At 34.8% G+C, this 15,164-nt stretch overlaps 1 protein-coding gene across 1 annotated transcript in view; it reads right to left on the reverse strand.

Moving 5' to 3' along the window:
- The window catches only part of OMA1 (OMA1 zinc metallopeptidase), a 77,039-nt gene that overhangs the window by 44,401 nt on the left and 17,474 nt on the right, over window positions 1–15,164 (reverse strand). Inside the window, exons 6-7 of the mRNA XM_007089877.3 lie at window positions 12,841–12,969; window positions 8,407–8,481 (exon numbers count right to left, since the gene is read on the reverse strand). Of these exons, the coding sequence (XP_007089939.1) occupies window positions 8,407–8,481; window positions 12,841–12,969 (204 nt within the window). The remainder of the gene's footprint in view (window positions 1–8,406; window positions 8,482–12,840; window positions 12,970–15,164) is intronic.

Consider the following 15,164-nt stretch of genomic DNA (forward strand, 5'->3'; position numbering starts at 1 on the left):
CCAGGCGCTGAGCTGTCAGCACAGAGCCTGACACAGGGCTCAAACTCACAAACCACGAAATCATGACCTGAGCTGAAGTTGGACGCTTAACCGACTGAGCCACCCAAGCGCCGCAAGACTGATTCCTGACATAAAGAGAAATACTATGTACTGTGATCCCCAGACTTGCTCCTGCTCTCTTGGCCTGGGGGCAGTTTCCTGACCACAATGTAAGGGGGTAGAACCCAAGCAGAGAACATGGTAAGTCTGGCTCAGCTATGGAGTTAAAGACAAGAGTTTAGGGCTGCAAGAGTAGTTGGAATTTATGGGTTAAAGCATCAGAAGGAAGGTCATCCCAGAAATTGGCAGAGTTTCCTTGGGTTCCTTAAACTAGTTTTCATCACAATTAAAAATGTTTGCTCTGCAAAAAACAAACAATAACAACAACAAAAAAACAAAAACAAAGTTTGTTAAGAAAAGATGAGCCACGGGGTGCCTGGGTGGCTCAGTCGGTTGAGCATCTGACTTCAGCTCAGGTCATGATCTCGCAGTCTGTAAGTTCGAGCCCCACATCGGGCTCTGTGCTGACAGCTCAAAGCCTAGAGCCTGCTTCGGATTCTGTGTCTTCCTGTCTCTCTGCCCCTCCCTCACTCATGCTCTGTATCTCTCTCTCTCTCTCTGTCAAAAATGAATAAACATTAAAAAAAAATTTAGAAAATATGAGCCACAAATGAGGAAGAACTATTTTCAAATCACATATCAACAAGTGACTGTATCCAAAATGTGTAAAGAATACTCCAAAGTCCACCATAAGAAAAGAGAAAATCCTATTAGAATATGGAGAAAAAAAATTGAATGATACTTAACCAAGGAGGAACAGAGATAACACATAAACACATGAAAACATTAGTTAGGTTATGAAAGATTAAATCTTCCATAACAAGAAATCTTATGTCTAAACCTAATGAGTCACGAAGTTACAAAATAAACATATTATATGGAAATATAGAGGTAAATAACTAAAGAAGTTAAGGTGACTTTATTTCTGGGGTATAAGGCAGATGGGCAGTAAGGGCTGTTATTTCCCATTATGAGTTTACAATACTAAATGACCTTCTATACTATAATGAAATGTGTGGCTACACACGCAAATATACACATATTTTCAAAGGGAAGCATGATTCATAGTGTCAAATGCTACTAAGAGAAAGAACAAGATAAAGGTAGAAAAGTAAGCATGGTATATGACAACAGGAGATAGACAAGTTTATATTGTGAAATATAATTGTGGTAAAGGGGTAAGATCAGAAACAAAACTGGAGCATGGGCTTTGAAAACATACACACTTGGGTTTGAATCATGATTTTACCATTTTTCACCTATAAGAAAGTAACTTAACCTGTCTGAGCTTCAGTTCATTTATCAATAAAATGGAGATAATGATAATAATAATAACTACTTCATGGAGCTACTATGGGATTAGGTTAGACAACACATAAAATTTAAGCTCAGTTATCAGAATATGTTAAGTATTGGGGCTCCTGGGTGGCTCAATCGGTTAAATGTCCGACTTCGGCTCAGGTCATGATCTCACGGTTCCTGTGTTCAAGCTCCACGTTGGGCTCTGTGCTGACAGCTCAGAGCCTGAGGCTGCTTCAGATTCTGTGTCTCCCTCTCTCTCTGACCCTCCCCCAGTCATGCTCTCTCCTTCTCTCAAAAATAAACATTGGAAAAAAAAAAGAGTATTATGAAATGGCAGATAATGGTGTTATTATCTAAACAGGTGAATAAATGTGACATATAAATGTAGTATATATTTATATTTAAATATATATTTAATATATTAAATAGTATATATATTTAATATATAAAAATATATATTTAAATATATACATTTAAAATGTAGTATAAATATAATATTTGAGGTTCTTAAACTATTTAATTTTGAGGTTTCTCCCTTTTGATAGGAAAAAAATACTTATACTCAGAGATGGTGTTTTTATATCCTAAGTGCTGCTCCATAACAAAGATATTACCTGTATCACTATGTATTCATGACTTAACATCTGTAGCAATATCGTTTTCTCCTTTGAACTAAATATAATATCACAACTGGCAAAAGGTCATCTACTCCACAACACAATATTTAGATGTGCTTTAGAAAATGAAATGATAGTTTTCTCTATCCAGATGCACTGGATAAAAAATGTATGGCTTCCATATTATAAATAATCAAAAGAATATCAATATTTACTAACCTAATTCCATTCTTCTTTCTTAAATAAAACAGAAAATTTAACTTACCAAGTCACCCAAAAACACAAAACTGGCATTTGATCACTCAAAGTAGTAATTCCCATACCTGCCTAGACAGCAGAATCACTTGGCAGTTTCTAAACACATTTAGATTCAGGGTCTCATCATCTAGCTACTGACTGAGAATTTCCAAGTGTGGGGCCTAGAATATGTATTCTTAAAATCTACTGAGAAAAACATTTAAAAAAAAGCAATCTTCAAAACAAGAAATAAAATAGCCAATAAAAAGGAAACATCCTCAACTTTACTACTAGGCAAGAAAATGCAAATTTTTAATTAAAAGCTATGAGATTCCATTTTTTGTCCAAATTAACAAAAATTAAAGATACTAGAAACAGTGCTGATATGCACGTAAAAAAAAAAAGGCATTCTGATATGTCACTGGTTAAGATTTGCTACAACATTCTGTAATAACTGGGAGTATCTTTTTTTTTTTTTTCAAGAGAGAGGGAGAGTATGAGTTGGGGATGGGCAGAGGAAGAGGGAGAGAGAAAATTAAGCAGCCTTCATGCCCCATGCAGACAGAGGCCTATCGGCCTGAATCTCACAACTGTGAGATCATGACCTCAGTCAAAATCAGGAGTCAGACACTTAACCAACTGAGCCATCCAGGCACCCCTGGGAGTATCTTTTAAAAATAAAAAGGCAATACCGGAAAAGCACAAGGAACATAAGGATATGTATATAAGGATGCCAAATGCAGTATTATTTGCAATTTAAACAATAACGAAAAACTCTGGAAATAACCCCAAAACTCATTAATAGACACATGATTAAATGAATTAGTGACATTATAGAATACTGAATCACTATTAAAAAGACTAAGAGACTTCCTCTTCTAGCAGTGATGGAGTAAATAAATTATAGCAGACCAATGTTCCTATCAAACACAATTAGAAAATCTATCAGGTGAAAGGGACTAAGAGGTAAAAACTTTCAGTTATACAATAAATAAATCATGGGGATATCATGCTTAGCATAGGAAATATAGCAATACTGTAATAACTGGCAACAGATGGTAACTATACTTACCATGGGGATTATTTTGTAATGTATAAAAATATTGAATCAATATTATATACACCTGAAACTAATAGGATACTGCATGCCAATTTTACTTCAACAACAAAAAAAAGAAAATCTGGATAAAATATAAATAATATTTGTTCCAAGGTATTGGAGAGTTACCGAGTTAGCCAATACTAGAAAAGCCAAAATCCTAGGAAGAAGGAAAGCTCAGGGAGAGGAGTCTTATCCGTGTGTTGCTCTTGTTTTCAGCAAAATCTGTTAAATTCTAAGGAGTGAAGGGCCAGAGGCTAAGAAAACTAGCAGAACTCAAAAGAAATCCAAGCAGAAAGAGGTGACTAAGGAGTGCTTATGGCTATCCAGCAGGACTAAAGGTCAAAACTTACAAGTCAGGCTTGATGAGGCAGCCAAATTTGAGAAGTCAAGATCTGAAAGACAGGAAGGCAAAGACAACACCAGATGCCAGTTCACCAAGGCGCCTATCAATTCTAAAGCTGCATAGGGCACTTTTTAAAACAAAAAGTGGATGAAAACTGAGATTTCGACATCCTCATGGTGCTGGCAGAACAAAACTGAAGTTCAAAAACCACTACAGAGAAGGAACTTAGTCAATCCTCCATTCCTTCAGTAGACTTCCCGACAGCAATATCCTTATGAATGAAGGTGAAGTAGAAGCAAATTGAAATTTAAGAAGACTCAGCTCAGGCTGTGACTGACTGAAGGAATCCGCTTTATTCTAGTTGTTCTCCAGACTAAAGGCAGAATCCTCAATGATGGAATAAATTATCATTCAGAGCCAAAAGTACTGTTTATATGAAATGTTCAGAATTTGATAAAAAATGGGCAAGCATACCAAGAAACAAGACCAAAGGCAAAAAACAGACAAAAGAAACAGACCGAAAGTTAATAAAAATAATAGTTAACAAACATGAAGGTTTAAAAAAATTATGATAAACATATTCAAGAAAATATGAAGAAAATTATGACAAAACAGAATTTCACCAGCGAACTGAAATTTATAAAAGAGAATCAAATGGAAATTCTAGAATCGAAAAATACAGTAACTAAACTGTAAAAGTCAAAGATGAGTTTATGGCACAATGGACACAGCTGAAAGTAAGATTAATGAACTACAAGGCAATGACAGAAAATATACATCCTGAAACGTGTGTTATCTGTGGAAACTATGAAACAGATCTGTTAACAGTCAAATTATTTTAATCTTAGGTATTGGCACATTCCAACAATCTGTACTATTCTAGGGTGTGACAGTTTAACAGTAAATATGGTTTGAACTTATTCATGTTTAGAGGGTGTCTGAAATTGAGAACTAGGCAGATCTATTTACTCAGATCCTAAGCATGGCCCTAAGGAAAATTGCTTGAAGAAACTGGATCCCAAATACTACAGCTGGAGAATTTTTACAACATGTCCATATTCAAGTGGAGATCAAAGAAGCTCAACTAAAAGAACTCTGGACTGAGCAAAACTTCTTTTTAAAAAAAGGGCTGACTTAAAAATTACGACTTAAACTTTGGAAGAACCAAGGCGGTTGGCAGTGGGAGGAATCACAACATGTGAAACTCCTGAAATAAAAATATATTAACTTTCGGGGCGCCTGGGTGGCTCAGGCAGTTAAGTGTCTGATTTCCACTCAGGTCATGACCTCATGGTTTGTGGGTTCCAGCCTCATGAGTTTGAGCTCCTCGTCGGGCTCTGTGCTGTCAGGTCTCTCTCTCAAAAACAAACAAACATTTTAAAAATATATTTAAAAACTGTATTAACTTAAAAAAAATTTTTTTAATGTTTGTTTATTTTTGAGAGAGAGACAGAGTGTGAGTGGGGGAGGGGCAGAGAGGGAGACAAAGAATCTAAAGCAGGATTCAGGCTCTGAGCTGTCAGCACAGAGTCCAATGTGGGCTCTGAGCAGGAGGCTGGAACTCACAAACTGTGAGGTCATGACCTGAGCTAAAGTTGGAAGCTTAACCAACTGAGCCACCCAGATGCCCCTGTATTAACTTTTAAAAAAATAAATAAAATATATCTGTGGAATGCAGTATCCTTGAGACATTAAAAATATAGTAAGGGAGGGGGGCACCTGGGTGGCTCAGTCGGTTAAGTGTCCGACTCTTGGTTTCGGCTCAGGTCAAAATGTTACAGTTCAGTGAGTTCAAGCCCCACGTTGGGTTCTATGCTGGCAGCATGGAGCCTGTTTGGGATTCTCTCTCTCAACCTCCCTCTCTGCCCCTCCCTGACTCATGCTGTCTCTCTCTCTCTCTCAAAATAAATAAACTTCTAAAAAATACATATATGGTAAAGGTAACAAACTGATGGCTGGCAGCAGAGAGGGGTGAGGGGACAGGCAAAATAGATGAAGGAGCAGGAGAAACAGGCTTCCAGTTATGGAATGAATAAGTCACAGAATGAAAGGTATACCACAGAGAATATAGTCAATGGTACTGTGACAGCATCGCATGGCGACAGATGGAGCTACACGTACAGTGCAGAGCCTGCTTGGGATTCTCTCTCCCTCTTTCTCTCTTCCCTTCCCCACTCACTTGCTCTCTTTCTCTCTCTCTCAAAATAAATAAACTTAAAAAAAAATAAATCTGTATGGTTTCTACCCACAAAATCTCCAAACATTTAAAAAATAAATATCACTAACGTTACACAAATTCTTCCAGAGAAAAGAAAAAACCACTTCCCAACTCATTATATGAGGCCAACATAATCTTGATACTAAAACCTGACAGGACATTACAAGAAAAGAAAAGGCCAAGCCATTATCTTTTATGAATACAGATGCAAACATTCTAAATTCTAAGCTAAACATTAGCAAGCCAACTTCAGTAATATATTGGAAGAACAATATTATTGATAAAATTGGGTTTACTTCAAAAATAAAAGTTGTCCTAATGCATAAAAAAAATCAATATAGTTTGCCACATTAAGAGATTAAAGGAGAAAAATGATATAATCATCAATATAAAAAATGTATTTGATAAAATTTGTTATTCATAACTTTAAAAAATCTCTTAGCGTATTAGAAATAGCAGGGAAACTCTTCTAAAAAGTCAGATTAAAAGAAAAACAACTTAGACATCAGAATGGTGAAAAATGGTGATGAAGAAACAAAGGTGCTCACCGTCAACATTGTACTAAAGTTCCCGGCCATTGTGATAAGGTAAAAAAACCAAAAAAACAAAAACAGAAAGTACACCGACCGGAAAGGAAGAACTAAATCTGTCATTATTCACAGGCAGCATAAACGTGTATATATAAAATCTAAAAGAATCTACACACTATCAGAATTAAGTGGATTTAGCAAGGTTTTTAGATACAAGGTCATTTATAAAAATAAAGTGCATTTCTATATATGAAGGAGTTTATTTTTTAAATAACACTTTACAATTAAAATGTCAAACATTTAGCAATAAATCTAACAAAAGATGTATAATTCCTATACACATACACACACAAACATTTAAAAACATCACTAAAATTATAAGAATATCCATATAAATGGACAAATATATCATTCATGGATTGGAAGATTTAATATTATTTTTTCAGTGTTTATTTATTTTGAGAGTGAGAGCACAGGGAAGGAACAGAGAGAGAATCCCACGTAAGCTCCATTCTGTCAGTGTAGAGCCTGATGTGGGACTCAATCGCATGCCCCTGAGATCATGACCTGAGCTGAAATCCAGAGTGGGATGCTCAACCAACTGAGCCACCCACGCTTCCCAGGAAGACTCAATATTTTTGACAGTGGTCAACTATATCCAAATTCACCCAATTGCCATCAAAATTCCAAGCGTATTTTTATACAGGCATGTAATTTGATAAAGTGATTCTGAAATGTATATGGAAAGGAAAAGGACTAAGAATAGCTAAATCAATCTTGCAGAACCACGCTGGAAGACAGAAGTTACCAGGTATCATGTCTTACTACAAAGCTACATGACAATGCGGTATTGGCTCAGAGACAGATTAAGAGGCCAAGAGAATACAATAAGGAGCCCAGAAATAGACTCCTATATAGCCTCCCACATTACGACAAAGAGACACTCAAGAATAGTGGAAAAAGATAACTCTTCAATAAACAGTCCTGAGGCTATTAGATATCCACATTGGAAAAAAATTATCTTGACTTCTTCCTCATTTTATATTTTAAAAAGCTAATAAAACAATAAGCTTCTTGGAAATAAAACAGGAACAATTTATTGAAATAGGCCAAGATTTCTTAACCAGAACACAAAACACTCTTACCTTTATAGCCAATCTGTGGTCCACTATTTGGGAACCTCTTAATCTATGTAGTCAGAGAATTCACTTAAGTCTTATTACGTAACATTCAAATAACTACTTTTCTTTTGTGAATAGTAATATCTTCATTTATGAAATTAAATCCATAAAACTAACTAGAAGTTCATATAATAGTTTATTTTTATACCTAGGACTTTTTAATAACTACGGAAACTCAACAAAGATCAAATACAATTTGAATTTAATGTACAAAGTGGCATTGTTTTTACTCCGCTTTAAAAATGCAGTTTTACTTCTAATATTAAATTCTACTACTAATAATATCAGTTATCACAGATGATAAAAATAGGAGCCAGACATGAAATGTCCTGTAAAGGAGACATGAACAAAGCCAACCTAAATCATAGTAAAGGCCCAGGGCTGCTCTCCGTGCCTAGCAAATGTAAGTCATTGGCTGCAACAAAAATAATCTCAAAGACACAGAGTAATAAGTCTGCTCCTCTACCATTTATTTAAAAGGTAAAAATTCAATCTGCTCATCTGGGATCATAGCTATAATAGCATAAACCTTTCTCTGAGGGGAGGAAAAATAGTCTTACGTTATTTTACTCAAGCCTTCTTAGATCAGTGAAACAAGGGAGAATAGTGAAATAAAGATAGTGTATCAGTTTACAGAGGGCACAAATTTAAAAGGTATTAATGAAAAATTTCATACAGCTCTCATTCTCTCTTCATACCACAGCTCATTAAGACCATGTGTATTTATCTTTTACTGTGTGAAGGACACTGTGTAGTCTCAACTACTAAACATTTTACCTTTGCAGCAAGCTGTAGTCCAATTCTGTCAGCTTCAGCCTCCAAAGTTCTACTGTATGGTCTATCAAACATATACTAAGAAGAAGTAAGAAAGAGAAGTTTCATTAAGGATATTTATCATTTCACAACAAAATAAGTAACAAAGTGAGATTTTTAAAATTAATTTCATGGAGTATCTAGGATAAAGGTTTTATGCTCGCGATGACTGACACTTAAAGAACACCATGGTAGGGACGCCTAGGTAGCTCAGCTGGTAAGCATCCGACTCTTGATTTCGGCTCAGGTCATGATCTCACAGTTTGTGAGTTTAAGCCCTGCCTCAGGCTTTGTACTGACAGTGCTGGGCCTGCTTGAGATTCTTGCTCTGCCCTTTCCTTGTGCTCGCTTGCCTCTCTCTCTCTTAAATAAATAAACAAACATTTAAAAAAAAAAAAAAAAGAAAGAAAGAACACCATGGTATAAAACATAAAGTACAGTCTTTATTTCCTCCATCAGATATTAATATTTTAAAAACATAAAAAATTAGGCCTACAGACTTCTAGAGAGTCTATAGTATCTTATAGAGTACAGTAGTCTCCCTTACCCACAGTTTCAATTTCCACGGTTGGAGATACCCACTCAACTGTGATCTGGAAGCAGATGGTTCTCCAGACATACTGTCAGAGGTCTATAGCAGCCTAACACTACGTCACAGTGCCTACATTGTTCACATCACTTTATCTCACCACGTAGGCATTTTATCATCTCACATTATCACAAGATGGTGAATACAGTACAGTAAGATACTCTGAGAAGGCCACACTCGTAACTTTTTTTTACAGTACATTATAATTGTTCTACTTATAGAACAATTCATCTCTTACTGTGCTTAACTTACAAACTTTTATCATAGGTATGTATGTATAGAAAAAAATATATACTGTAAATAGGATATGGTACTATCTGAGGCTTTAGGAAACCACTGGTGGGAATATATCCCACCCTCCCTCAGCCCTATGGATAATATTGGGGAAGGAGTTACTACTATACAGGTATACCCCTCTTTCAAAAGTTTGCCTTATGCTACTTTGCTTTTGCAAAAGAAGTACATTAGAACGTGTTCTCACTAACCAAAAGAAATCCAAAGAGTATGTTTGCTTTTATGAAAAAGCCTAAAAGTGAAGTGACATAACATGAATTTTAAGGAAGGAGAGGATTTCCTAAGAAAGCTTCTTAACGCAAGCTTTTATTATGGCCAAGGAACATTCTGACCTTGCAGTTTTAAAAGAAAATTGAAAAAATATGGCTATATAATAACCACTGACACTACTAGAGAATTTATTTCAGTTAGAAAATTAACCAGAGAGCAGAATTTTCCTTCTTTGATAAATTATCTTAACTCCGTCTTTCTTTTTTAAGTATTGATTAGTTAGGAAAATGAAATTTTCTTCCAACTTCAATAAAAAAATACAAATAGATATCGTAACTTTAACTTCCCTAATCACTTGTATTTATGTGGATGCTTTCCAGTTAAATTCTAATTTTCAGTAAGTACTAAAATTTGTAGGAGATGGATCAATAAGCAGGACTTTTGAGAACAGAGTTATTAATCGGGGAAACAATTTCACAGAGGTAGCTACATGTCAGTGATGTCTAGAAATAATATAATCAATCTAGTATATAACCATGAGATAGGACTTTCTTCCTTCTTGATCATGACTTTTTAGGTTGTTTGAACTATATTATATAGTGTCTTCACTCTCAATGAGCAGTCTGCAGGGGTCCATCAAGTCTACTGATAGTATAACTGGTTTAAAACATTGGCTTTTTTTTTTTTTAAAGGATGGAAACTTACATTAAGTCCAAATGCTGATACTTATTAACTGTTAACCCTCAGCTAATTGTTTAACCCATCTAAGCCCAGTAGCATCATATGTAAAACGGAGTAGCACAGGACCAACCTCCTAGAGTTGCAGACAGGATAAAATGAGCAAATGATAATAACTCCTATTTATTGAGTCCTCATTTTGTACTAGGTACCGTGCTAAGTGCTTTAAATCACTGGTTCTCAACTGGATACGATTTTGTCCCCCAGGGACATATAAAAATGTTTGGAGACATTTATGATCATCACAACTGCTGGGCAGGGGGAGTGCTACTGGCATCTAGTGGGTGGAGGTCAGATATTTACAGTAGATGTTTAGAGGCTACCGAACATCCTGCAATGCACAGGACAATTCCTCACAACAAAGAATTATCCAGTCCAAAATATCACAGTGTTTAGATTAAGAGATCCTACTTTAGGGATGCCTGGATGGCTCAGTCAGTTAAGCATAAATCCGACTCTCGATTCTGGCTCAGGTCATGATCTCAAGGTTCGTGGGTTCTAGCCCTGCATTGGGATTCTCACTGACCCTGTGGAATCTGCTTGGGATTCTCTCTTGCGCTCTGCACCTTCCCTGTCCTCTCAAAATGAATAAAAACTTAAAAAAAAAAATAGGTCCTATTTTAAATGTACCATTAAACCAACAACAGTGCTTTGAGTAGCCAGTATTATGCCCATTTGTAGATGAAGAAACTGAGACCTATAATTAGTGAAGTAATCTGCCCAGTATAGAACTTAGGTCTAACAGCCTAAATTCAAACACAAGTCCATCTGTTCACAGCCTGTATTCTTAACCTCTGTACATAATTATAGTGCTTATCCTAATGCCTGACATATAGTAAGTACTCAATAAATATTAGCTATTGTAATTATTACTAATTAATACCTGGTAGCATGCTATGACAGCTGCTACATTATACCTAAATCTTTTAAAATTACAAAAATAGAGGACTCCCCAATGGTTGGTTATGTAAAGGCCCCTCCTTCTTCCTTCATCTCTTCCTTTCTCTGGCAAATAAATGTCAGCAATTCCCCCTCTTTAATGATTCACTATCAGCATCCCCTCCTGCTCTTCAATCACAAGGAACAAGGCTTTCTAGAGAAAGAAACATTTCCCCATCACCAAAATCATGGGGTGGGGGTGAGGCTTGATTTAAGGAAGAAAAGTTCAAAGAGAAGTAATCACTTTATTTTTAGTTTAATTATTAATTAGTATATGAAGTAGCAGGATTCATCAAGTTTTTTTTTTTTTAATTTTTTTCAGAGAGAGCACAAGTGGGGTGGGGCAGAGAGAAGGAAAGACAGAATCCAAGGCAGGCTCCAAGCCATCAGCACAAAACCTGACCTGAAGCTTGAACTTTGAACTGTGAGATCATGACCTGAGCTGAGACCAGGAGTCGATGCTCAACCCACTGAGGCACACAGGCACCCCTTCATCAACTATTTTAAAGAAAAAACAGCCACAGGTTACATTTCCTATAACAAAATCTTCAGATTCCAATACAGAAAAAAGTGATGTATTGATAAATGGGGTAAACACTACATTAACTCCTTTGACTTCCCGACACATAATGGAAATAAAATACAAAATATGAAATCCTATAACCTAAGCAATAACCATTCTTTTTTTTCCCCTTTAAGAGCCTTTATTTCAATATAAATGCAGCCAAATGATATGGTAACACTGAATAAAAGACTTAGTTATCCAATTTCAAAAGCAATTTGTCTCAAAGAATTTTACACATTAGATTTAAACAGTACCCAGATGGCACAATGATGGTGCTCCACAAATCATTAAATAAACAAATAACAGATTGTTCCTGAATAACCAAACCTCCCAGGACAAGAGGAAACATGTGAAGAAAGATGTAAAATAAAATAATTAATCATAGTTAACAAAGCAATTATCAAAACTGCAAGACCTACTTTCAGTAGTGAAGTGTTTTGAACAAAATGCGGGCCTCAGTAAATTTTATGACATGAACACCATTATACATAAGTACTAGAAATGAAAGGGAACAAACACCTAGTAAGATTATCCTTTCGCTATTGTGCAGGTAATCTTAGTATAACTGGGAGTGAGAGGATGAGGATGGTAAAGCAGCTTTAGCTAATTCTGTGCCCATAAAAATTTACAGGTTTTAAGAGTTCTACATCAAAATGCAAACGTTTGGAAGAAGGGAGAGTCATCCAGAAAGTATACCACAGTCACTATGAGAGACAAAAGTGAAAAGTTTGAAGGTAAAGTGACAAAAGGAAAGAAAGGATCTGTGACCGGGTTTTCTCTAAGACCAATAACTATATAACACTCTGCCCCTAAATATTATGTTAGCCAAAAATTGCTATGCCCTTGAAACCCATCTATCTCCATCATTTAAAAGATGTAGTATTTTCTAATTTGAATGCTCATTTTTAAGAATGTCCCCTAAAAATGAGAAAACATATGACTAAAAATTAGTAGCTATATTTCATGATACGTGAAAACATCTCTCGTATCTGTTACTTTATAGTAACCTTTAAAATATCCTCACCACATACCTTTAAAAGCCAACTTATTGTCTCACACTTACCTCCTGCAGTTTAGACTGTATCCACTGGCCCAAGAGTGCAAAACTATCTCGAGGACAAACAGCCCAAATCATTGTGAGCAAAATCATACCTAGGAAATCCAGTAAGTGAACCAAGCTAGCCTTTTCTGCCTGAGAATAATCAAAATAATGAAAATTACATTTAATAAATTAAGACAGTGTAACCTTAGATTTTCTAGCTCATGATGTGTAATCACATTAAATAATTACATGTTTAAACTTACCTTCACCAACTAAGATCACATGTTCTTTTTCTTCTGTGTGTTTTTCTTTCCATCCCTTGCTTACAGGTATAAACATTCATTCAACTAACATGTACTGAACCACTTACTATCACTCAGATACAATGACAGGTTCACAGATATGAATAGAAGTTCACTAACCTATAGTTCTTATATTAACAAGCATAATAATCTTGTGAAATAGGTACAATTATCCCTCTTTTATAAAGAAACTAAGATGGGAGAAACTAAAAGAGCTGCCAAAATTCACACAGCTATTAGTAAAAGGACAAGGAATCAAACCCAGAAGTTTTAGTTTCTAATGTTATTGTTAAATTTTTTTAAAGGAAATAAATGTGCTCATTATGCTTATACCTTATACCTTTGGATAGACTAAACACTGCTTAACATATGAAATAGTTAAGAAAAATTCAGAAAAAGACTGGAAATTTATTTTTAGTAAAAAACTTCTGGACTTCATGACCTAATATATGCAGTATGATTCATTTATGCAAGTTTGCAATTTTATCACTCTGGTATTTCTCACTAGGAAATTGAGTTCTATAAAGTTTTATATTTATAGAACTAACCAATTTTACTTAAAATAGTTGTTTTAAGTAATAATTTCTAAATACAAGTTTAACGCACTGGATTGTTCACATTCCCCATTAAAGATGATTAATAAATGCTGATAATACAGGAATCATTACTTGAACGTATGAAACATGGCTGACAACTAAAAACAATCACACGGAACACTTCTTGTAACAATATAATCTGTCCTCACAAAGCATTCTTTGCTTCATTATACAAACTGTGTGTCATGAAAAACAATTATGGAATTATTTTAGCACAAAAGAATAACACTACAAATGATGAAGTCATTATAAAAGAGAAAATCCTTATTATTAATTATTAAAGAATATAATTACCCATTACATAGTCTTAGAAAACTAAAAAAAATTTTTAAATATGTATTTGTGGAAGGAAGAAAACATGGAGACTGCTAAAAGAGAAAATATAGTGCTGATGATGTCTAAGGCCTCTACAAAGAAATATTAATAACTACTTTCAATTTTTAAGACTGTTATTTTCTTTTTATGTCTTATCTAATTAGTGTTCTGCACTGACAGAGATGACAACAATATGCTGAATGAGACAGTGAACTAGAGGCCAGAAAAATAAAGGTGTATGTAATATGAGTATCTTTTAAATGCTAAAATTGGCCAAAACTGATTTTGCAGTTATGAAGTCTTTTCTTGAAAGACAATCTTTTTCGATTGCTTAGATTTATTCTTATATAGATCTATTTAAGGAAAATGTTTTTTTATATTTTTCTATAATTCAGAAGAAATAAATGAGATAATTACTGTTTGTGCTTCAGAAAAGCACAACTGTGACCCACCTCAACTTAGTACTTTAAGGAACAGACAGAATTTGAAATGACTTTTAAGGAGATTAATAACACTAGCATTTCCATTTAAAGTTAATATTACTTACATTTCTGACATAACATTTCACAATCCTTTCACTATTTACCTTCATGTTTTCAACAGAAAATACACCTCTCTCTAGTTAATGTGGACAAAATATACTTATTTTTAATAAAAATAAATATATGAATAAACAAATACATTAGCTTTTTGTACTCATACCAAGTCAAACAGATGTGTATTCACAGAACCGTAAATCAACCTGAATTCTATGATCCATTAAAAAAAAAGGCTGCCAATACCCAGGTAAGTGTGGTAAAAGAAAGCAGGGCTGGATTTGCAAACAGAAGACCTGGGTTAAAGTCCCAGTTGGCCAGTTGACCACATTACTCATGTTACTCCAAGTCTTTTTAAACATTAGTTTCCTCATACATAATGTAGGGATATTAAATACATACTTAATGAGGATGGTATTAAAATTATAATTGAGAAGGTAAGTATTTAAAAGCTCAGCAAACTGTAAAATGGCAAGGTATCATTATTATTACTCTGCATTAATTATATATGGCATATCATTCTAGAGATTTTCAGAGATGCTCCAAGCCATCTTCTGAGAATGAATAAAAAAGCAAGAAAACTGATTTACCCACTT

Source organism: Panthera tigris, chromosome C1 (genome assembly GCF_018350195.1).
Source record: "Panthera tigris isolate Pti1 chromosome C1, P.tigris_Pti1_mat1.1, whole genome shotgun sequence".
NCBI classification, from domain to species: Eukaryota; Metazoa; Chordata; class Mammalia; order Carnivora; family Felidae; genus Panthera; species Panthera tigris.